The 25,907-nt window shown below is 41.1% G+C and overlaps 1 protein-coding gene across 1 annotated transcript in view; it reads right to left on the bottom strand.

Annotated features, from left to right (window-relative positions):
* The window catches only part of TMEM242 (transmembrane protein 242), a 37,275-nt gene extending 16,562 nt beyond the window's left edge, over positions 1-20,713 (bottom strand). The window contains exons 1-3 of the mRNA XM_004440707.3: positions 20,559-20,713; positions 19,590-19,690; positions 10,531-10,668 (exon numbers count right to left, since the gene is read on the bottom strand). Coding sequence (XP_004440764.2) covers positions 10,531-10,668; positions 19,590-19,690; positions 20,559-20,646 — 327 coding nt within the window. The 5' untranslated portion in view covers positions 20,647-20,713. The remainder of the gene's footprint in view (positions 1-10,530; positions 10,669-19,589; positions 19,691-20,558) is intronic.
* Between the last annotated feature and the right edge of the window lie 5,194 nt (positions 20,714-25,907).

Raw genomic sequence — 25,907 nt, 5'->3', positions numbered from 1 at the left:
CGGACGCTGCAGTGTGAGGTGGGGGTGGTGGTGGGAGGGGTGACTATGCTGCTTCAAGATGAGGTCAGTGAGGTAGGTGGGGCTACATCTTGCCAGACTTCTTCAGCGGGAGCCACTGAGGGGTTTTAAATAAAGGACTGGCAGGATCTGACTTATATCTCCGGCTGCTCTGTGGAGAAAAAACTCTAGGGGAAGTAAAGGAGAGGCTGGAATATTAGACAAGAAACTGTTTCCATACACTAGCAAAAGATGAATGAAGGTGGAGAGAGACGAGAGGAGCTGGTCTATGTTCAGCAGCAGCAGAGCTAACAAGCAGGACTTACTCATGGATTAGATGAAGGGAGTGAAGGGAAATGAGAGAATCTAAAATGACTCTCTGCTGGGTCTTTGGCTTGAACAACTGGAGGATGGGAGTGGCACTTACTGAAATGGGAAAGCCTAAGGAGGAGCAAGTTCAGGGGGAGGAGAGGAAACCAAAAGCTCTAGCTAGGACACGGGTCACTGACACGCCTGGGAGACACACAAGTGAAGATGGACAACGTGCAGTTGCGAGGCAAATCTGAAGGTCAGGCTGGAGCTCTCTATTGGGACATCATCCGATTGTACAGATTGTTTTAAAATGCCAGGGCCTAGATGAGAGCCCTGAGGGACTGAGGACAGATGGAGAACAGGAGAGTCTAAGTATGCAGCACTGGACACTCCGGCGTTTAGAGGTCTGCCAGGGGAGAAGTCAGCAAAAGACATGGGCAAAAACGGCCAGTGAGGTAGAAAGGGTCTAGAAGCCAAAAACAAACAGTGTTTCATGGGGGGAGAATGCTCAGTTGGATCAAATATTGCTGAGAGGTGAAGTAACAGAAGGATGAAGGCAAGACCTGGATCTGGCAACAAGGAGGCACTGGTGACCCTGACCCCAGCAGCTTCAGGGGTGCTGGGGAAGAAGCCGGACTGAGCAGAGCAAGGGGAGGAAGTGGAGACAGTGACCACAGGCATCTCTTTCACGAAATCTTTTCTATGAAGGAAGCAGACAAATGCGCTGGTAGCTGGAGGAGGATGAGGAATATCAAGAGAGAACTTTTAGAGGTGCAAGAAACGAGAGCATGTCTGTACACACTGCAGCAGAGGGAAAAACCAACAACCAGCAAAGGCTGAGGATAATTACAGGAGCCAAGTCCTTGGGTAGAGTCCAGGGGTGGGACTGAATGCTCAATGGCAGGGGTGGGCCTCTGGTAGCAGCACGGACACTTCCCCCACGGTGACGTGAAGAAAGGCAGAGGGAGTGGTAGAGATGCGGGGGCACGTTTGGGAAGATGGAGGCCAGAGCACGCTTGCAGTAGTGTGGAGGAAGGACTGTAGACGCAAGGAGGGAGGCAGGGAGAACAGAGATTAGTTGTGATTAATAAACCGTGATAATCTTGGGGCAGGAAGGCGCCCCCAACTATAGTGGCTGTAGGGGTGGGGGAGAGCAAGACTTGGTGACTGATTAGATACGGGGTGAGAAAGAGTGTGGTTGTGAAGAGAATCCAGCTTTTCTCTCTGGGCAGCTCTGTGGATGATGCTGCCCCATCACTGTGAGTGACCCGGGAGCAGGTTGTGGGGTGGGGACGGGGCTGGGGGGTAAATGACTGTTCAGGTGGGAACACATGTGATGCCTACAGGACATCCAAGCACTGGTGTCTGGTCAAGCGGGCCTGTGAGCATGGAGCTCAGGGGTCTGGGCTGGAGACACAGAACCGGGAGTCTTCTGCATGTGGATGGAGCCTGTGAGGGAGAAAATACCAGGGCCAAGGAAGGAACCTAAGCATAACTGTGTGTAAAATAAAGCAGCAGCATTTCAGACGTAAATGGGATAGTGGGAAGCAAAAAATAAGAGCCAAAATAGGATCGAGAAAAATTACCAGAAGAATAAAGAACTATAAAAAGCCCAGCATCTAACAGCACAGAGGCAAACAATAACTGATATATCTGAGTCATCAAGAAAAAGTGAAATTATGTTCAGCACAACTTACACTGTGGAAAGATATATATAGCACAATAAAAAAACAAGATTTCTTCTTAAAACCGTTAGAAATATTTCAGTCAGAAAAATTCAATTTGAGAGAACACTTTAGTTTCTGATATACTGGTAAATGAATAATGTATCTAAATGTATAGGCTGGCCCCATGGCTTAGCGGTTAAGTGCTCGTGCTCCGCTGCTGGCGGCCTGGGTTCGGATCCCAGGTGCGCACCGACGCACCGCTTCTCCGGCCATGCTGAGGCCACGTCCCACATACAGCAACTAGAAGGATGTGCAGCTATGACGTACAACTATCTACTGGGGCTTTGGGGAAAAAATAAATAAATAAAATTAAAAAAAATAAATGTATCAACATATACATATAGTATTTTTTCATAGAGTTTTAGATATTCGTAAGTGACTAACCAATAATAGGTACCTTTTAAAACAAAGTTTAAGGGGAAAGGGTACGTGATCAGGTCTTCACTCCACAATGCTTTATTCTGAGAGCTGCTCATGTGAGTCCAGTTTTCTATGGTCAGTATAAGAAATAAGGACAAAGGAAAAAACCGAAGTGAAAACAAGGATACCTCTCCTCCAGTGGAATAAGGCTGGGAACATTCTTGAGGCGATTAAGCCTGACTTGTGTCAGGCCTCGGAACAAGAAGGCTTTTATGGCAGAGCTTATCTTTCCTTGTAATTGTTGCACATTCCCACTTCATAAAATGCTTGGGGCCCTATTTTACTTATAAAAGGAAACTGGTGTGTTTTTACAGAGGTATCTTGGCAATATGCCAAAAAAGCTGATTCTCCCCCTACCCCCAGCTTAAAATAAAGAAAGTACATTGGTCATTATCTCCCATTTTAAACTGAGCCAGTCCCTGTGATTCAGTCTCTCTGTCACCAAACTGCTCCTCCACATTTACATGGAGTGCCTCCCCCACGCGGGATGCCAAGCCCATTAGAGCGGCAATGGAATGAGAAATAAGGGTTAGAGATGTTCTTGTCACCTCACATCTGAATTTAACTGATGCACAGTGCCACTTCCAATTAATTCAAAACTGATTCCAGGAAAATATTCCGCAATGCTTAAGCTGTTTGAAGGCCCAGGAGCTTGACAGACCAACTCTCTCTGCCAGATCACGATGACTCTGTGTTCTGGGCGTCCTAGTAAGAACTACAGGATGTGGAAGCAAGGCTGGGTCTGCTGACGTATGGTAACCAGAATAAGAAACTGAAGCTTGCTTCCTGGGGGCAGACGCTGGTAGAGGTCTTGGGAAGCAGGGAAATTAGATCAGGCGAGGACGCAGATGGGAAGTGCTGCAGCCGCTTTTCAGACTTCCTCTGCAGACCACTCAGAGGGGGCTATCATTACACAATTCACCCGGAGATTCAGATTTGTTTTTAATCTTTGACCTAAACCAATGAAAGAATATCGCATAAAGTCTATTTCCACCTTAGAAGTTAAAAACTTCTAAGCTTTTCCGTAGTTGTATTTATTATATGGAGTGCTAGCATTCACTACAATGTTGTTTCATTTGAGACGAATAAGTAAAAACAGTGTAGGAATAAATGTACTTAGTACGAGATACACCAGAATGTTGGTAAAATTGAACTTAGCAAAAAGTCAAAAGACAGATTTGACTGTAATTAGCAAAGGCCCTCAAAGCTGGTCATAAGGTAATTAAGAAATGAGCCTAAATATTAACATAAAAAGTATAACTAGCAGCAGCTACAAAAAGAACTGGAGAAAATAAATTTTATTAGCGTGCACCCAATATTGTCCTCGCAGAAAGGTACATTACTTCTCTTAAAGGATCTTTCTTAGAATAGGAAAGTCAAATGCCAACTTTTAGAGAAATATTTAAGATGTGTTATTTACATGTTTTACTTTTGCTTTTTAAAGAAAAGGAGGCCCGGACTCTTGAGAAAGAAGCAGATGAGGAGGCAAGACCAGGGCTGGAGAGGTATGGGAGACTCCAATCACAGATTATTTCCATAAAAGCCTTTATAGCAGCAGGGACTTCGGTGGGATGCAGAAAAGGAAGAAAAGAGATTATTTTCCATCTATCAGATTGGCAAAAATTTCAGAGTAATAGAAGTCACTAATAGCAAGGATGCTAGGAAACTTGAATGCATTGTTGGTATCTTCTAAATTGTATAAACCTTCCCTTTAGCAACAGACATCAAAAACATTTCTACAATGCACTCTGATTCAACAGTAACATCTTCTGTCTTTAGGATAAATTTCTTGAGCAAAAAAAGTACAAAAAGATGTATGCCTATAGAGGTTCACTATGGTATTTAACAGTGAAAAATTATAATCTAAATGCTACTGGCAGGAGACTGATTAAGTAAATTATAATAGAGTACCATGTAGCCATTAAAAGTGATGGAGATTTATATACTCTCCTGTGCAAAGACGTTCCCATGACTATTCAGAGAAAAAAAGGTTCCAGAGTAGTACAATAAAACATTTATATACAATTATATGAATACACCTATAGAAGAAGATCTGAAAGGATGTTTCTACTGTAATAAGTGATTACAACTCAGTGAGATTCCTGGTGATTTTTGTTTCCTTTTTTGTACTTTTCTACAGATTTTTTTTTAACAGTAAGTACATATTTTTACCAAAAAAAGCCATCTTTGTTTAAAAAAAGATAGGTAGTAAATATATTTTTTAAAAATAAACACCAATATGTGTAAATAAAAACAAATACCTCTTATCCCATGGTAAAAAACAAAACAAAAAACTCCCTCCATTTATAAGTTAATTTTTAAATTTAAATCTCTGAACAATTTAAAGTATTTCACAATAACTAAGAATGTTCAGGGTTTTTTTTTTTTTTTTTTTTTTTTTTTTTTTTTTTTTATTTTTTCCCCCCAAAGCCCCAGTAGATAGTTGTATGTCATAGCTGCACATCCTTCTAGTTGCTGTATGTGGGACTCGGCCTCAGGATGGACGGAGAAGTGGTGCCTCGATGCGCACCCGGGATCCGAACCCGGGCCACCAGCATTGCAGCGCGCGCACTTAACCACCAAGCCACAGGGCCGGCCCATGAATGTTCAGGGTTTTATTACTATCGAGGTTTTAGCTCCTCTGAGGGCAACAACCGTAAATTATATGTAAATTCTAACTATAACCAGGTATCATGAATATATCATATCCAAGCCACAATAAATGTTAGCAATACATCATATCAAAGCCACAATAAATGTTAGCAGTGGGTGATTCTGACCAGCACTTTGAGACAACCTCACTTCAAACAAATGTTGAACATGAGGCCACAGGCGTAAAAAGCTATATATAAAGCTTCCAATCCTATCAATCAGACATTATTTATACATCTAATGTATTTCCTTCCAAGGAGAGAAAAAAAGACAAGACAGTCTAAGCATAAATATGCTCAACCTCTTCAGAAATCCTTCCAAGTATCAATACCTACTATAAATAATAAAGGATAAAAAAGCTAACAAGCATGGCTCTTGAGTGACATGTAAATAACTGTAGGTGGCAGGGTTTTTTCTTTTGATAATTGGAGAACTCCCAGTTGGTATCACTAGAGATCCTTATTTACTCACTGAAGAGCATTTACTTCAACTACTGTATTCTCTAAACTTAAATATCTGCCCTAATAAAATCTAATCCTACTGCCACGGTGAGCAGTCTCCTGGCCTGAATGGGTCAGTCTCCCAGGATCCTTTGCAGCGCTGCACCAGGGGACCATAAACCTATAGTAAATGTTCATTCTTTTCACAATTAAGTTACTGTGATAAAATTAATGCTGCCTCAATCATAACCAGGTGATAAAATACCATAATTCAAAGTAATTGATGAACTCTTACTGAGCAGCCAGGTCTTGCTTGCCGGCCCACAGGCTGGGCAGCAGAGTGGAGCTGGCGAGGCGATGCCAGGCTGAACCTGTCCTGATTCCTCCTGGAAGGTGGGGAGGGTCCTATCTAAATCCTGGGCGCGCTTATCTGCTTCGGTCTGCTGCTAAGACAGCTTCCATGAACTCTCCTTTTTTGGAACCTCTGATTAAATGACATACTACTGTGTAAAATACAAATTTATATTTATATCTGATGTATTATACATGTTCTATGTGAAATGAAATGCATAATAATTATGAATAAACAAAGAATAAATCCAAAATATTTCTAAGAAACTGAAGGCCTTTGCTTCAAGCATTTTCAGCATGTTCCCTGTTAGGCCAGCAGATGGAGCTGTGAATTGAAACAGGGAATGTAAGCTGCTCTAGGTCAGCCATTAGATGGCACCCTTTTTTTTTTTTAACTGGGGTTATAGTGGAGATTTAATAAAATTGAAGGTATTTACCAACAATTATTTGACACTGGAATTGATTTTGATTTACCTGCATTTATCTAGAATGAACATCTCAATTATTGATTGAGTGCATAGACCTGGACCAAATTCTGTTCCATATTTTCTGACTAAGACTGTTTTTCTTAGTCATAGAATGATAATAGTTCCTAATAAGGCAGTAAATAGTGATAACAGTTCATCCCTGGACAGGGAAACCTCACAGTTATCATCAAAACTCTCTAAATGCAGGAATTCTTTAAATGCAGAGCTGAAATATACCATACTGCTCTCCACAAGCCTCAGAGCAGGGTCATATAATCAGAATTTCCCTAAAAAGTCTTAAAACCTAAGCCTTCCATAATAACAGTCTACTGGGGACTATTATTAGTAATAACAGACTACTGGGTCTTAGCACAGTGCCTGGCTCAGGGTAGGCCCACAAATGTCTTTTGAATAAACAAATTAATGAACACTATTGCTTTTAAAAGATGTGCCCTTGAGAAAGTATCAGTGGTTCATTTTTCTGTGAAACTTCTCAGACGTGGAGATCAAACTGATATGCCTAATGACCTACAGGTAGGGAGAGAGTGTATTTGCATTCTCTCTTTTTAAAGACATGAAGATGAAATATAAAAGAATTCCAAGTATCCATAGTTTAATAGTGCCAATCAAAAAAGAATTTTTCTCCCCCAAATATTTTATTTAGGTAACAATCCTCTAGGGTCAATAAGCAGTGCCATAAAACAAAGAAGTCCACATTCTAGAAACTAAAATAGCACAATCTAGCCCATAAAGCCCAAGTTCTTGAACATACAGTTTAAATAACCTAATTCTGTTGGTCTATGAAAATTTGGATTGATTCATTATGACTCTTCTAAATCAAAGAGTATTCATATTTTCAAATACCTTAAAACTTTACTATGCAGTTTATGGCCTACATTACTAAATTCTGGAAACATCAGTTATCAATGCCATGCAGTCAATGTAAAGTGCTAAAGACCATCATTTTTATAGAAACTAAAAGGTTAATAACTTTATTATTAAGTATTTCAGGCCCCCCCAAGCGGATTTCATATGTAATCAAGGAAGTTTTGTGAACTCCTAGGCAGCTGTGTTTTATTTTCAGCATAAATTAATAAAAATAAAATCTAGCACTATTTTTTAAAGAGTAATAGTACTATTAAAGCAATACATATTTAAGAAACATATAGAAAAGTAAAATAAAAAATTCACTCACACATCCATAATTCATTCACATATTTCTACCAGACACATTTCCTCCCAGTTTTTGCCACTTGTTTTCAAATAACTGCTCTCATATTATAGATAGATATGAATCCTGCTTTCATTTACCATTATATCCTAAGCATTTTTCTACTGAAAATGAAGGCTAAAAGGAGGCCTTCTCTTTAATGCAAAAACAATGGCCAGTCCTATATCAAACTGATGTCAATTGTGATGTTGGGAGATGAGGCCCACATTGAAGACACCGAGTAAAACCCGTCAAGTTATCAAGAACTGTGTGGCTCACATCACAATCAAAACCAGATTCACTTCTTCCTTGCCCTCACTCTGGCCCCTTCCACCTACTCCTTTATTTCCCATCTTAGCTAAGAGAGATAACATTGGAAAAATTCTAGGTTCTGAAGACTATCAGACTTGGGTTCAAATCTTGACCCTGCCAATTACAAGCTGTGTGATCTTGGGCAAGTGACTTAACCTCTCTGAGTTCCAGTTTCCTCATTTATAAAATGGGGGATATTAATATCTGCTTCATAGTTATTGTGGAGATTAAGTAATCTGCTATGTGTAAATTGGTACAATGCCTGAAATGGAAGAGATTTTATAGTGGTCAAAAGCAAAATTGAGGTAACAACAAAAATCATCAAAAATCTTCAGTCATGGGTTTTCTACCTTTTCTAAGTAATCCTCACTTTATCATTATAAACAATGACTAGCCAGCAAAGTTACTTTTTTTTTTTTTTGAGGAAGATTAGCCTTGAGCTAACATCTGTTGCCAATCTTCCTCCTTTTTTCCTTTTTTCTCCCCAAAGCCCCAGTAGATAGTTGTACGTCACAGCTGTGCATCCTTCTAGTTGCTCTATGTGGGACACCACCTCAGCATGGCTTGATGAGCGATGAGTAGGTCTGCGCTCAGGATCCAAACCGGCAAACCCTGGGCCACCGAAGCGGAGGGCGCAAACCTAACCACTACGCCACTGGGCCGGCCCCATAGTTACTTTTAAAATAAAGGTTAATTAGACTAGGAGAAAAGCAACATCTATTTGTCTATCAGTGTATTTTGAGTGAAAAGTACAAAAATGCCTATGTTTAGCTATGATTAAATCAAACCTGAAAAACTCAATAACGCCTATAATAATAATAATAATAATAATAATACCTATTACTCCCCCGCCTTGCAATTTCCCCCTCTCTACTGAATCACTCCCATCAGCATATACACATGCTGTATATTCTCCCAACTTAAAAAAAAAGCAGAAACTCCGTTGACCCCACTCCCTCTTCTAGCTATGACCCCGTTTCTTTCTTTCCTTTACAGCAAAACTCAAGCCTTGCCTATATGTACTGCCTCCCATCTCTCTCCTCCCTTCTCTTTTGGACCCACTCCACTCAGGCTTTCCCCACCCACGACCACCACATGCTAACTCAGTGAACTCAGTTCTCATCTTATGTGACTTATCCCCAGCATACACCTCCTTGAAACGTTTTTTTCACCTGGCGTCCAAGTCACCATTCTCCTGGTTGTCCCCCCCTCCCTGGTAGGGAAATCACCTTTGCTACTTTCTCCTCATTCCCCAACCTCTAAACCCTAGGAGTGCCCAAGAGTGCCTTCCTCAGACCTCTTTTCTCTCTACGTTCACTGTCTTGGTGAGCTCATCTGGTCTCCTGGCTTTAAAAACTATTTATATACTGATGAGTTTCAAATTCATATCTTCACCTTGGACCTCTCCCCTGAATTCCAGACTTCTACATCTAACTGCTTACTTGCTTCTCCACGCGACTATCTAACAGATATCTCAAACTCACAAGTCCCAGACTGAGCTCCCGCCTTACCCTCTAACACCTGCTCCTCTCATGCTGGTCTCTATCCATCTTCCAGCTGCTCAGGCCAAAAGCCTTGGAGATCCTTGACATCTTCTCTCACCTCTCGCATCCAATCTATGACAAATCCTTGTTGGCTCTACTTTCAAAATATATCCAGAACCTCTTCATCAACTCCCTGCTGCCACTTATTCTAAACCACCATCAATTGTCACCTGTCATGAAGAGCCTGGTCCACAGAACTTCCTACCAGTAGTTTAAAAAAGAAGCCAATCATTCCCAATGTATAGCTTTTTAGCTTGGGGTACAAATTATGTACACACACACATATATAGGCTTTTAGGATTTTTTCTAGTAATATGAAAACACATTAATAATTTAAATAATAATTTTAAAATGCTTTAATTATTTTACAAAGATGTTTATATATATGGATGTCAAGTGGCACAGAAAGTTGTTCCAAATCAAATAATTTTACTAAACAAGTAGCTAACACCAATTTATATAGAACAAACATTTGCTATGAATAAGTCATTACTTAATTATATTCGAAGTTTTACTACTTTCAGATCTTTAAATTATTTATGATTTACTAGTAATAAGAAGTTACCTAGGGGGCCGGCCCCGTGGCTTAGCGGTTAAGTCCGCGCGCTCCGCTACTGGCGGCCCGGGTTCAGATCCCGGGCACGCACCGACGCACCACTTCTCCAGCCATGCTGAGGCGGCGTCCCACATACAGCAACTAGAAGGATGTGCAACTATGACATACAACTATCTACTGGGGCTTTGGGGGAAAAAAGGAGGAAGATTGGCAATAGATGTTAGCTCACAGCTGGTCTTCCTCAGCAAAAAGAGGAGGATTAGCATGGATGTTAGCTCAGGGCTGATCTTCCTCACAAAAAAAAAAATAAATAAAAAAGAAGTTATCTAGTTGACTGACAAACAATAATGTACAACAAAAATTTCACGATAAAGAAAAAAAAAGAAGTTACCTAGTTATTAGTAAGCATTTAGTCACATTCTCTGTCATCACTTCCCAAGACAGTGAACAAACTATATGCAAATTTGAAAGTCAAGAAGATTTTGACTGCGGAAAGTAGAATGAACATTCCAGATGCCAATTACAGGATTGCAGTTACTTACACTGTGAACTCCTAAGGCTTTCCAGACTGCGAAGCTGATCACACCAACCCCACACCATGCGTAAAGAGAGCCCCAACCCAGGGCTCGCAAGGCAAGGGAAGACCCGCTCTCCGGTAAGGCAGCCGTGGCCATACTCCCCTGCAATGAAGACAGAAAGGTTCAGGTAAAAATCATCAGTTCAGAAAGAATAAATATCTGGGGAGTGATTAAAATTAAGGACTCTGTGTAAGCACCATAATACTGGGATGCAGACCAACCCAAGTTCAAATACCAGCTTTGCGACTTCATAACTGCATAACTTAAGTCACACCTTCCATGACTGACAGATACTGAAGTATGCAAGGCACTGGGCCAGGAGCTCTGCTAGGTACTGGAAAGACAAAGGTAAATACAGCAACTTCTTTCTGACACAAGATTTCAGTCTGGAGGCAGACAGATACATAAAAGTTAATTATGATCTAAATGGAAAGTGCAACAACAAAACTATTCATACAGGGCATTATGGGCCCAGAGAAGGAGGACGTTTATTCTACTGTTGCAGGGACGGGTAGCTTTAAGGACAGGCTCCTGGAAAAGGCGAGCTAAATCTAAATTTGAGAGAAGACGTGTGATATAATTCATTCTGAGGACTTTTACATATATATGCAAAATGCCTGGCACATAGTAGAAATTCAGCTTATGGTAGCTATTAATGAGAAACCAGAAAATAAACAGTGACCTGAGTTTCAACGTACAATATTAAGGTAAAAATCTACAATTATAATAATTGACCAGCTTTCAGACTATCAGCATACGAACTTGACCAGAGAAGAATAAGAATGCAATGCACGCTTCGAAAAGGAATAACCACCCCATCACTGAAGCACTGAGGTGGGGGTGGCAGGGCGGGGGGGCGGGAGGGGTGGCTGTAAAAAGATAGATACTGGGAGGAATGGTGTACTAGACTTCTAAAGTTTCCTCCAAGTCTATGATTTGGTAATTTAAAATGTAAGCTGGTAGTAAGTTGTTAGTGTATTTTTGTTAAAAACTTAACTCTGGGGCTGGCCCGGTGGCGTAGCGGGTAAGTTCACGTGCTCTGCTTTCAGCGGCCTGGGGTTCGCAGGTTTAGATCCCGGGCACAGACCGACACACTGCTTGTCAAGCCATGCTGTGGTGGCGTCCCATATAAAGTAGAGGGAGATGGGCACAGATGTTAGCCCAGGGCCGATCTTCCTCAGCAAAAAGAGGACGATTGGCAACAGATGTTAGCTCAGGGCTAATCTTCCTCACACACACACACAAAAATTTAACTCTGAAGTAGAAAATCAAAGACACTTCTCCACAACGCTGGTCAGATGCTCATTAGAGGACAATATCTAGGGTTAGCATCCATAAGGTAGATTAGAAGGAGCTCATAATAAGAAAGACAACAAAATAGTAAAAGTCTGACAAGCACGAAGGGACTTAAATAAATTTTTTTTAAGTATGGTGATATTTTATGGATGTGGTGAGCTATTTTTCTTTATCTGTTGTTTTATGAATAAAACTGCACAAGTGGGATTCATACTCTAAATGTTTCTATTTACTGGTAATATAATGATTAAGTTATACTGATCAGAAGGACTAAAGCTAAACATTTCCTTTTACACTGTTACGTGACCACTAATGTTATTTTTAAATAGATTAATCTTTAAGTTAGATTGCAGGACTACAATCTCCCAGAGACTCTACATTTCCAAATACTGTATCATAGTTAACAACTTATATATCTCTACTGCTCCCTTCTTATATGACAAGCACTGTTCTAAGCATTCTACATGTATTAATTCATTTAACCTCACTCTGTGAGACAGGTACTATTATTATCCCCATTTCACTAATGACAAAACGCATGCAGAGAGAGATTAAGTAACTTGCTCAAGGTGTCACAGCCCGTAAAAGCTGGAGCACTTCATGGGGCCGGCCCTGTGGCTTGGTGGTTAAGTGCGCGCGCTGCGATGCTGGTGGCCCGGGTTCGGATCCCGGGTGCGCATCGAGGCACCACTTCTCCGTTCATCCTGAGGCCAAGTCCCACATACAGCAACTAGAAGGATGTGCAGCTACGACACACAACTATCCACTGGGGCTTTGGGGGGAAAAATAAAATAAATAAAATCTTAAAAAAAAAAAAAAAAAAAAAAAAAAAAAAAAAAGCTGGAGCACTTCAGCAGACAAAGGGGAATTCGCCATTCAGTCCTTTACCATATCTGATTATAAATACAACACAATACAAAATGTAAATTAAAGTATCTTTTGAAATGGAAATGAATCCATGGTGTAAATTGGAATAAAAACCCATCATTACTTGGGATAATTCAAATATATACACCACTGGAAGCAGAGAAAGAAGTGACAATACTTAAGGACCTACTTGAAATTTTAAACTTACCAGATAACCAATTATGGGACATTCATTTAATTTCCATAGAGTGACCTGAATAGGAAATGTAACTTATCTTTCTTTTTTTTAAAGAACCTGTAGAATTTAGGAAATATTAAGAATGTATTATTTTTCCCTGTGAGTCTATCTACTAAAACACTAAACATCAGCAATCAAAAATGCTCAGAAACAAGACTTTTTTTTTTTTAAGGAAGATTTGCCCTGAGCTAACATCTTCCTCAATTTTCCTCAATCCTCCTGAGCCAAGCTTCCTCCTTTTTCCCTTTTTCTCCCCAAAGCCCCAGTAGATAGTTGCATGTCATAGTTGTACATTTCTAGCTGCTCTATGTGGGACGCTGCCTCAGCATGGCTTGATGAGCAGTGAGTAGGTCCACGCCCAGGATCCGAACTGGCGAACCCCGGGCCACAGATGCGGAGCACACGAACTTAACTGCTATGCCAGTGGACCGGCCCCAAAAACAAAAAAGAATTTAACTTCCTCAAAGGTTGAATCATTTTTTTTCTGATTATAAATCACTGTGGAAAATTAGATATGTAAGAAAATGAATAAGGATGAATGAAAAAAAATCACTATATTATTATACAGTCAACCATGGTAAACATTTTGACACATTCTCCCCCTTTTCATTGGTTGTGGACATTTTAAAAACAGTTTAACACCATTAAAAGATTTTTAATCTTCAACATTCATCTTCTCACGTCAAGAATTCAAATATTTTTAATGGTTACACTGAACTGATTTATCATAATTTACTTAGCCATTTGTTATTAATGTATACTAGTTTCAATATTTTTTATATTAGAAATTTCTTTGTGCCTAAACAGTTATCTGCATTTCCAATTGACTCCTCAGGAAAAATTCCTCAAAGTGGAATTACTGACTGGAGAAGCATGAACATTTTATAAGCTGATACACACTACAAAGTGTTTTCTCAAAAGGCGGTACTAAGTTACAATGCTGTTTCATGAGGACAGTTTCAAGTTAGCCAGCAGTAGATGGTTTCAGTAAAATACAAGAAAGTAAACACAAAAATAAAACCAACCAAAAAGAAACCTTTGAAATTTTATATAAAGTATTTATAACTTAGATTTCTATTGTTAGTGAGAATGAACATTTCCCCAAGTTATTATGAGCCAAATGTTTACACCTTTTGAACTGTATATTCATATTATTTGCCCATTTAAAGTTTTCTTATTTGTATATTCTCTTCATATATTAATGTTCTTTAGCCCTTATATCTATCATATGTGTTATCAAATTTCCCCACTTTGGTTTATTTTTAATTCCTTTCGTCTTGTTTTTTGTTTGTTTTTGGTCAAAGATGCATTCTGATGCTTTTAAGCTTACTAAAACTTTCCCCGTCCAAGAGTCACAGTCATTTCTCTTTTCTTTTAGCGTATTTTTGCTTTTAAATTGTCTCTTCTTTTTACCCCTAACTTTTTAGTTCATCTGGTATTATTTTGGTTTTGATGGGAGCTGATGACTAAAGTGAGTTTACTTTCCAAATAGCTTAGCAACTGCCCCGGCACCACTCTATCGATTAATCCCTCTCCTCCCAACTTATTTGAGAAACTTACACAGAGAGGGTTGTTTCTAAGCTATTTTTGTACTACTAATTTATTATCTACTTTTTATGCCAGAATCACACAGATTTAATTATAGAATCATAAAGTCTTAATATCTAGAAAGATCATACTCATTATTTTTTTTTTTCAAAAGTGTCTTTGCTGTTTTTGCCTATTAATTCTTCCAGAAAAACCTGAGAAAAGTCTGTCAAGATTTCTTCAACCTTCATTCGTTGGCATTTTCGTAGAATGATATAGCTAATCCAATAAGAAGTAACAAATTTATAACATCCTGTCTTCCATCTGGAAATATATTTTGATTTACTTTTTCTTTTTTAGAATAATTTTCTTTATATTACTCAACCCATTTAATAAAGATTTTTTTTAACGCATGGATTTGTGATTGTGAATGTTATTGATACCAGACAGAAACACTCTTGTTTATCTGTGTCCCTGCGCCCACCACCATACCTAGACCTAGTAGATACTCAGTATTTGCTAACTTATATTTTTTGTAGATATACCTTGACCCAACCAGATTTTCAAGAGATTATTCTTTAGCCTTTTCTATGATAAAAACAATATATCCTTATCTTACTCCTTCTCTCATGTTGCTATAATTTCAGAGTGGCTCCCTAGATACCACAGATCTGACACAAATGCAGTCACTTTTTTTTTTTGTGAGGAAGATCAGCCCTGAGCTAACACCCATGCCAATCCTTCTCTTTTTGCTGAGGAAGACCAGCCCTGAGCTAACGTCTATTGCCAATCCTCCTCCTTTTTTTCCCTTTTTCTCCCCAAAGCCCCAGTAGATAGTTGTATGTCATAGGTGCACATCCTTCTAGTTGCTGTATGGGGGACGCCACCTCAGCATGGCCGGACAAGTGGTGCGTCGGTGCGTGCCCAGGATCTGAACCCGGGCCCCCAGTAGCGGAACATGCGCACTTAACCACTAAGCCACGGGGCCGGCCCCCTGCACTCACTTCTAATTGGCCTGAATTTCCATCCAGAAGCAGTACCATTAACCAAATACTATTAAACTAAGGTCAATTTAACTGCTTTGGCCTAAATTTTATTTTAGAAACAAATTAAAAATTCCCTATTTCCCTGGGAAGGACAGAAATTATATATGTATTACATATGTACATATATTTTTAAAAGCCACCTTAACTTGCATCTTCCTCTTTCTGTTTATTCAAAGGACAAAGAAAAATGAATGTTCATTCAGCATTTACTACTGCCTTTCAACTCCCAGTTTTCTAGCATGAGATTAAGCTAAGACAATTCAAGTAAGACATTAAAGGAATGATGATCATCCTCCTGAATAACAGCAGTGTAGGCAGTCCCCAACTAAACGATGATCATTTTAAAGTCCTTTTTGGTTGCAATCTGAATTTGTATTATAATTAATACTTAGATTCCCAGGCTAGTGGACAGAAATCTATTAAAATAACAAATTGCTAAAAACAGTATTATTTATTCCCCAGAAGTAATCAAAGACAGAGAGAGTGCCATGGTGAACAAGTTGCTTACCGATCTGTGCCTCAGTTTTATGGGGACAACAGTACAAAAATAGTACCTAATAGGGCTGTGATGGGGGTTCATGAACCCTAACCTAACCCTTACAGCAGCAGCTAGCACATGGTAAGCACTCAAAAGTTAGCTATTATTATCATTATTAATATTAGAGTAAGTGGTATTCTTAAAGTGGTGCTTGCTCCGTGTCATCTCATTAACTGCTCCAGAGCCTCTGAGCTCCTCTACAAACCAGCTTCCCTCTCCGAGTCTGGATCAGTGGTAATGCTCTAATTCACATGTCTTCCCAGAGGGGAGGCAGAACTTTACATAATATATTCAACCATCCAGAACAGTGGTTCTCAAATTTTCTAGTCTCAGGATCCATTTATACTTGGATCCCAAAGATTTCTGATTATGTGGATTATATTTATCAGTATTTAATGTATTAGAAATTAAAGCTAAGAAATTCTTGAATTTTACTTACTGATTCATTTAAAAATAATAAACCCATTATAGACTAATATAAATCTATTTTTATGAAAAGAAACTATCTTACAAAACAAAAAATTTAGTGCAAAGAGGCACTGCTTTATATTTTTGTTAATCTTTTAAATGTCTGCTGTAATAAGACGGCTGGATTTTCATATATGCTTCTGTATTCAATCTGTTGCAATATGTTTTTTGGTTGAAGTATATGAATAAAATTCAGCCTTACACACATATGTGATTGGAGAAGGGAGGAGTATTTTAATAGCCTTCCTTCTTTGATACTACACCAAAATTCAGCAAACAGTTTCTTAAAGGTTAGCTGCAATATGGAATCTGAAGTCATATCAATGTATTTTTTGTACTTTATTACATTAAAATCCATTAGTCTGTTTTGCACTTTGGAGCTTTTATGCATGCATCATGATCATTCAGAAAGTATTAATTTACCAAGTTATACAGATCTTTCAAACACTGACACCATTTATTAAATATTTAAAAATCACATCATTAATATCAATACCAGTCTCATCAGAAAAGCTTGTAAGTATTGAGTAGCTGTCAAGCTTACAATGGCAGATACAAGTTTTCTAAAATCTAATTTTCACTTGAAAGCTCAAATTTTATCATTGGCAACAAATACTGACAATTGCTTGATTGCAGAGACAGGCTCATTTTGTTCATTTTGAAGAAAATGTCTGCCAAATACCCACTTCTGAATAACTATAGTTTGTCAGTTGTACTTTCAAGTAAAAATGATATTCCATGAAAAAAAGCAGCTAGTTCAGCGTGCAACTGGATCACATAATTGCTTTTCCTCGAGAAAAACATCTTGTTTTGGTATACAGCAGAAGTGCTTTATGCGTCTTCCCAGTTCTTCAAATAGAATATTCAAGAAGTATACTCAACGGTCAAGATTTAATACAATTAATAATAATAATTTTACTCCTTCAACAAGGACATTCTTATGCAATGATGGCTTTACACAATGACTGCTAGTACAGTTTGGTGCCGCTGCCTTGATCACACCAAGGCTCCAGCAGTTTTACCCCCCATTGCTTCTGAACCATCAGCACAAATGTCTTAGTATTATTATGAAAATAGTTTTGACTTTACAGATCCCCCAAATGGTCTCAGGGATGCCCAGGGTTCTGTGGACTACGGTTTGAAAACCACTGTGTTAAACCATAAAGGGCGTGTGTGATAATCAAATCTTAGATCTGCAAAGTTGTGAACGTGTATATGTGTTTTTTTTTTCTGAGAGAGAATATCTAGCTTTCATTAGATTCTCAAAAAGATCTGTGACCCAAAGTTTAACATGGTAACTTAGGCTTAGAAATCAACCAAAATTCCACTGTTTTTTTTTTTTTTGAGGAAGATTAGCCATGAGCTAACATCCATGCCAATCCTCCTCTTTTTGCTGAGGAAGACTGGCCCTGGGCTAACATCCGTGCCCATCTTCCTCCACTTTATATGGGACACTGCCACAGCATGTCCACTTTATATGGGCCGCCGTCACAGCATGGCTTGACAAGCGGTGCATCGGTGCGCGCCTGGGATCCAAACCCGGGCCACCAGCAGCGCAGCGCGCGCACTTAACTGCTATGCCATGGGGCCGGCCCCCAAAATTCCACTGTTAAAGCACCACTATCTGGGCCGGCCCCGTGGCTTAGCGGCTAAGTGCGCGCGCTCTGCTGCTGGCGGCCCGGGTTCGGATCCCGGGTGCGCACCAACGCACCGCTTCTCTGGCCATGCTGAGGCCGTGTCCCACATACAGCAACTAGAAGGATGTGCAGCTATGACATACAACTATCTACTGGGGCTTTGGGGGGAAAAAAAAAAAAAAAAAAAGCACCACTATCAGGCAGGTTTTACTGATTTCTGCCACAAGGTATATTTCTTCTCTGAAAATATTCTATAATATAGAAGGAGAATGACCACGAGGTTCAGAGCAGTGATTTGGGAACTTCCATAACAGCCCTGAGTATCCAGGGGGGATCCAAACACACTTTAAATGGGGTCTCTTTCCATTATGGTGTCCATAAGGCTTAAGTGTGATTATTAGATTATTAAAGATAAATATAAGTGGAAAGAGGAATTCAACTGGTTTATTTTTCACATAACACTGTTCTCCCAAAGCAAGCATCAAACTGTAATTATATAGTTATTTGTGTAAATATTTGTTTAATATCTGTCTCCTGTACCAGACACTAGCTTCCTGAGGGACAGATATGTTTTATTCATTTTTGTATCTCTTGTACCTACCTAGTACAGTGCCTGACGTATAAAAGATCCTGAGTTCACATCTGTGGAAGCAATGAAGTAATGGATAAATAAACCATATGAGGCGGGGAGGGCAAAGACAGGACAATCTATAAGAACAAGTAAATACAAGTAAATGGGAAGGAAATTTCCCATCAACTGGGGAAATGAGGTACACGTGAACACAACAGAGTGACTGCTCAATCTTGCTCATGGAGTTAGGATTTCCTGCCCTAAGTAGGTTGTAGTCATTCAACCCATATTTACTGGGCATCTACTATGTGCCAGGCACTTTTCTATGGAGTGGGGCTGCAGCAATGCACAAGCAAGTATGTTCTCAGGATTCAAGGAGCTGACCAATGTTTTTCATCAATACTAAGACGCACTTTATTTCAACGTTTTAACATCTCTGAGATTAAAAATGCCTCTTGCAATCAGTGTTGTGTCAAGAGTTTAATTAGCATCATTTTTTCTTTCTTAGTGGTACATAAAATATTGGGACCTCTTACAACTGAGAGTGAATTACCTAGATTTAAAGTCATGTTGTGAATAGGAAAGGTACCGGATGAGCTTTCAAAGTCTTGTTCTGCTAAAATTTAAGAAAGCACATAATAAGTACTTCTTTTTAAAAGAAAATAAAGACCGTTGATTAATTTGTACACTTCTTGAATCTATGAGTTATGTATAGGTTTACTTCTTAAAGCAATAAGAAAGGCCATCAACATTTTCTTTACTTTCCCTATGCAAAAGAATGACCATTTATCTGTAAACAATAACAATGCTATGAATAGATTTTGGTGTCACAAACCTTATTGAACCATTCCGGGCTTTTCTTTTTAGCCAATGATAACGTTGTTACAAACCCAGCTAGCATTCCTGCTGCAGCAACAGTACCCAGGAAAATTCCACCTGCCAAGTTTTAGGGATAGGGCATGGAGGGTGGGGAGAGAGATTAAAGAAAAAAAGAAAAAAAAATTCTAAAATTAAAAAGATGTACACAAGTTTCAGATACTATTTAAACTACTCTTTTTGTGTGTGTGTGTGTGTGTGTGTGTGTGTGTGTGTGGAAGATCAGCCCTGAGCTAACATCCATGCCAATCCTCCTTTCTGCTGAGGAAGACCAGCTCTGAGCTAACATCTATTGCCAATCCTACTCCTTTTTTCCCCCAAAGCCCCAGTAGATAGTTGTATGTCATAGTTGCACATCTTTCTAGTTGCTGTATGTGGGACGTGGCCTCAGTGTGGCGGGGGAAGCGGTGTGTCTGGTGCGCATTGGGCGCCCAGGCCGCCAGTAGCAGAGCGCGCACATAACCCTAAGCCACGGACTCCAGCCCTAAACTACATTTTAAATCACTTCTGAAATTCTCAAGAAACAATAGCTGAGAAGCTCTTGCAAAGGTAAATGAGAGCGGCTGGGAAACCTGTGTGACCTCACGACCTCTGGCACCTGAGGTCACTCTGAGGTTCCCCCGCGCAGAGAAGCTTCTCCCCAGGACCGGGGCGTGAGGTTTCCCGGGAGGAAAGACAGTGGGAGTTAGAAAAGGGACAGCAAGAGAGAAACCGCAGAGGGGACGAGGGAAACGCCGCACCCACACAACAGCTCGCGGGACCAGCCCACGGGAGACCCCAAAACCCCACCCCGGGCCGCCCGACCCACCGGCTCAACTCAGGCCAACCCACGCCAAGGTCTCCCAGGGCGGAGCGTGTGCGAGAATGCCCCTCCAGTGCAGGCCAGGGCCCCGGGCGAGCTCGCCCCGACGCCCGCGCCTCCCCACACCTTTAACCAGGAAAAGCCGGTCCTCAGAGGACCCGGAAGCCTCCAGTCGAGAGGACGGCTCTCCAGTCCCTGCGCCCGCAGCCTCCATGTTGACAAGCCTCCACGACTGCGTCCAGCGCCAACTGGGCCCGGGCGGAAGCGAGAGCGGGGCGGAGAAGAAAGGTTCCGCTGCCACCTCACCCGTGCAAGCTGAATACGGGGCCGGGGAAGGGCCGGAGCCCCCAGACCCTCTCTCCGCCTTCGCGGTCGGGCGGGGAAGATGTGGTGGCCGCACAGTGTGTCCCCAGCCCAGCCCCGGGGCCAAGGCCGTCTCCCAGGGAGGATCATTTGCCTGCTCCAAGGTGATGATCGTTGTACTTGAACACTGTGTCCATTTGAAACAATGCCCAGCCCCGACTCTAGGAGGCAGTGAGGGGTCGCAAATGGCGCCAGGAGCCCGGTCCCAGCCTGGTTTGAGACTTCCTGATCAGCCTTACACCAGGTCCAACGGTTTGGCCAGCGCTAACATTTCACGATTCTCAAAAGCAGGCCTCAGTCTTCTCTCTCTACTTTCCTGGGAAATTTCCTAACAGTCGTCGCTTTAGGTGTAAGTGACAGGTTTATCCCTGGGAGAAAGCCAGCCTGCCAGCTCCGCGGTGACGCGCCTCCTTCCCCACGGTTTGATTGATGGGCCTACCGAGGGGAGTGGACGGCCAGCACGCTGAGCTGGAGGGAATAATACAACCCGGTGGGGAGAACTGAGGACCACTCGGAGGGGTTGCCAACGCAGAGCTTCAAGGCCGCCCTAGAGCCGCTCACATGGGGAAACGCTGGCAGCCGGCAGACAGGCCTGCTCTTCAGTCTGGGAGGCTGATTTGCAAACGGTGGTGGATTTCGTAAATGGCCATTGAAAGGAGGAGGCTGGTAGTCACAGAAAATCTTTTCAGCCTCTCAAGCACAGACGCATGACATCATCTTTTAAAATGAGGCAATCTGTCTGCCATTTGTTCATTCTGAACAAAAAAAGCCATAAACTTCTTGAGGATGGGGATAGAGATCTTTATTCTTTTTTTTTTTTTTTTTTTTTTGCTGAGGAAGATTCTCCCTGAGCTAACATCTGTTGCCAATCCTCTACTTTGTATGTGGATTGCTGCCACAGCATGGCTGACAAGTAGTGTATGCCACGGGGATCCGAACTCATGAACCCAGGCGGCTGAAGCGGAGCCTGCCGAACTAAGCCACTACACCACCAGTCCCGCCCCTCTTTATTCATTTCTATATTCCCTGGCTCTCAGCATATTACCTGGTGATGCGTAATAAATAAATGTTGGATGAACGAGTAAATGAATGCCTCAGTTTTCGCATCAGTTAAATGCAATTAATAGCTCAAACCTGGGCTCAGAGCCTAAACCACTTCTCAGCTATGTGAACTTGGTTGGGTTATTTAGGCTCTCTATACCTCAGTTTCTTCATCTATAAAATAAAGAAAGTGATAGTACCTATGTCATAGGGCTGCTGTGAGAATTAAATGAAGCAATGTAAATAAAGAAATTAGCATAGTTCTTGGCACAAATAAATACTTAATGCATGTCAGCTCTAGTTATTATCCCCTTCAACTCCAGGAGCTGTTTTGCAGCGTTGCCTATGGAGATGTAAAAAATTATACATGCCCAAGGCCTACCGCTGAAGGTTATGGTTCTGAAGATCCAGGCAGGGCAGTTTAAAAGCTCCAAGGGGGCTCTGATAATCAGCCAGGTGGAGAACTACTGCTCTGTTCAAATTTCTGTGTGGACGAAATCACACAGAATTTGTCTAAACTTTGGATTCTTTGGAAGCACAATGCCAGAGTCTGAAATCGCCCTTTAAACTGGTAAATGCTGTGCTAACTTGTCGAGCACCTTTAGGACTTATCCTTTTTCCTTCCCCTCATACGTAATGGTGACCACAGCAGCTAACGTTTATTGAGTGCTTTCTGTATGTCTGGTGTTGTACTAAATATTTCAAATATATTATCTCATTTAATCTTTTCCATAAACAGGAAGAGTAACTAACTTGCTCAACTTGTTACTGAACAAAATTGGGGTTCTCTTGCCCAATGGGCATTTAAAAAGCCAATTATTATGGCATCAGCTTTTGGGAAAAGAAATGTAGCTTTATTTTGCAATATTGCTCTGCAAGGACACAGGGGGCTTGTGCCCTCAGATCTGTCTCCCCGATCCAGGGCTTGGGGCACAATTTATGAGATGAAGGGCAGGGCGGTCTGAAGTGTGGAGAGAGATGATTGGAAGTAAGGAGAAGTGAGGTAATTGATGACATGTGCAAGCATCGTCAAGCTTCATGCCTCTTCACAGGACGAATATTCACAAGATGGCGGTGTCACTGTGACCTGAGGGTGGAGTTTTTAGCTCCTTGACATTAAAAAGGTCACTTATGGAGCATTTGCACAGGCCCAGTTGATGGGTTGGTGGTCTCAACCAGCCTGAACTGGACAAGGGGTCTCAGCTCCTGAAAGACAGTTCTTAATTACTCTGTTGATAAGATGGGGTCAATTGAACTGGTCCTGGAGGGCCCGTGGTTATAAAACTCACATAGCTGTTAAGTGGCAGAGCCAGGATTTAAAAGCAGCTCCTTCAAGTCCTTATTCATTGCCCAGTGGTCCTCAAGCATGAGCTTGATAATTGGAATCACCTGGAAGGGCTCATTGACCACAGATTGCTGGGCCCCAACCCCAGGGTTTTTGGTTCAGTGGGGCTAGGATAGGATCTGAGGACTTGCATGTCTAACGAGTTCCCGGGTGAGGCTGCTGCTGCTGCTGCTGGTTCCACTTGGAGATGGTCTTCTCTCTGCCTTACTCTCACAGTTTACACCTCTAAAATCCACACCATCCACCTTAACACTTGGAATTCTGTTCTCCCAAGACTGCTTAGAGAGAAAAAGTGCAGGATCCTCAACTCTCCCATCCTTGCTGCCCCCTCAAAAAGCACAGAAACTTTGTATTTTAAGGATTATATTACTATCCACAGTAAGGAACAGAAGAGAGATAAAGCATCTTTAAATCTAGGGATGTTACAGCTTCTTGTACTCTAGAGCCTGTCTCCATTTTGAGACGGTAACTACAAACCCTGTCTGCTTTTATCCCTGAGGATGTGGCTCACGAACCTCTACCTCCTTTCTAACTCCCAAAAGTAAAGGACAACTTTTCTCCTTCCTACGTGAAAGCTCACTTTCCCAGTATACGGAGGGCAGAAGAGCAATTAAAGCAAACCAATGGGTAATCTTTGCCTTGGGGGAGCAATTTGCATTTTGAGGCTCCTTGTCAGACACACACTGTGGAGAGGAGGAACTGAGAGCTCCTTGGACAAGGTGAGTTTATGGGGGGATTACAACCCCATTCCTCATTGGCCCCAGGCCCCTGTGACTTGCTCTGTCCCAGGTCCTGGGAGAGGGAGATTCCAGAGCCTGGGAAACCTGCACAGCCGCAAGCATGGTGAGTTCCTGGCCCTGAGATTAGAACCACATTCCAAGCATCTCAATATAGAACGCTTAAAGAAAACACATTTTTAAAGACAATGTTACCAAGGTCTCATATTTCTGCAGTGCACACAATTAGGTACTTCTGGTGCAATCTGATTAACTGACCTGCTCTAGGACCCCCAAATCCCAGCTAGACTGTTTTCTATGGGAATGCACGACAGAAGCTCCCAACAGGTGACTTGCAAACATTTAGAGCACAGTGTCTTGGCAAGACAGGGGTGCTACTTCTAAATCAGCAAGACAGAGCTGGACCTTGGGGGCTCCGGGCAAAGCAATGTGAGCAGGACTATTGTTTCAATGTAAGCATGATTCCCTTTTAGGAAAATGTAATAGAAATGCCTTGTAGGCAAAAGAGGCTTCTGGGAAAGCAAGTTCATCTGAGACAGACTGTTGCTATTTTGGTGTTTGTTTTAGTCAGCTGAAAGTCCATACCAGCAATGCATCTGACCGCATTCTTATTTCAAACCTTTTGGCCCCCGTAGATTCTATTTCAAATTTTGACAGCTAGAAACCTGTTAGCGTTGCAGTTCCCAGAATTCCGGTAGCGCTAGCTCTTGCTAGTTCCAAACACTCACGGGCTTTTTTTCCCATCCATTTTCTTTGGAGCTTCAATTTCTCCCTGTCTAAAGTCTGAGTTTGAATTATTTTTAAAAATCTGATAAGAGTATTGGTCATTCTTCTCACTACTGCTTGATGTAAGATAGTTGTCAAAAATATAGTGCAGGGCCAGCCTGGTGGTGTAGTGGTTAAGTTTGCACGCTCGGCTTTGGTGGCCCAGGGTTCGCAGGTTCAGATCCCGGGTGTGGACCGACACACCGCTCTTGAAGCGATGCTGTGGCAGCGTCCCACCTACAAAATAGAGGAAGATGGGCACAGATGTTAGCTCAGAGCCAATCTTCCTCAGCAAAAAGAGGAAGATTGGCAACAGATGTTAGCTCAGGGCCAATCTTCCTCACCAAAAAAAAATACATATGTATATATAGTGCAGAGATCATTAAAAGTTATTGCCTAATTAAGTGTGTGCATAGAAGAAAAGATATGCTGGACTTTACATTGAATTATTAACAGAGGTTATCTTGAGGGAAGGGGGAGGTGAGATTTTCTTTTTTTCCTGTTACATTTTTACTTTTATTATATTTTATTTTAATTGTATTTCTTCTACTTTCTACCTTAATAAGTAAAACATTGATCAAAGCAACATTTTTACATATTTCTATAATGTCGGAAAAATTTTTAACAAGGGACTTGTATTACTTTTAGGAAAAGGAAAGAAAAAGGAAAACAATAAAAACACTTTAAAAATGTATCACCTTATTTAAAAGATGGATTTTTCTGTTTAAATAGAAATATTATGTAGGTTTCCAGAGTAACTCACCAAACTCTCCAGCAGGATATCCAGTGACAACACTCTTGGAAAGCGAGGAAACAAGAGTGAGAAGCCCATGTCATAAGGAGAGACTCTGGGCTGGCTGAGAACTCACGTGGTACTTACGTCCTCTGCCATCAGAGCCTTTTGAATTCTTCCCAATATCTGCCCTGGATTCCCAGAGTTATAGCTACTTCCAAGTGCACTGCAATCAATACAGGGCAATATAAGTGGTAAGTATGGTAATAATTCCTCTTCAGTGAGCTGAAGCTGGACCAAGCTTACATCTCATTACTCGCTTCCGGTATCTCATTTACTTATCTCTGAATATTGTATCCCCTGTCTCAGGTTGAATAATGTAAGTCTGTCTTTATCACAGTAAATGAAAGTTGCCATTATAGGTTCTTTCCTTTCAATTTTTCTTTATTGTAGAGAGTATCTTTCCTATCTCTTTCTATGCTATCAGTTGA

The sequence above is a fragment of the Ceratotherium simum genome, chromosome 38, assembly GCF_057802395.1.
Source record: "Ceratotherium simum simum isolate JZ-2026a chromosome 38, ASM5780239v1, whole genome shotgun sequence".
In the NCBI taxonomy this organism is placed as follows: domain Eukaryota; kingdom Metazoa; phylum Chordata; class Mammalia; order Perissodactyla; family Rhinocerotidae; genus Ceratotherium; species Ceratotherium simum.
Note: the sequence above shows the minus strand (reverse complement) of the source record. Positions and strands in the feature narration are given on the sequence as shown.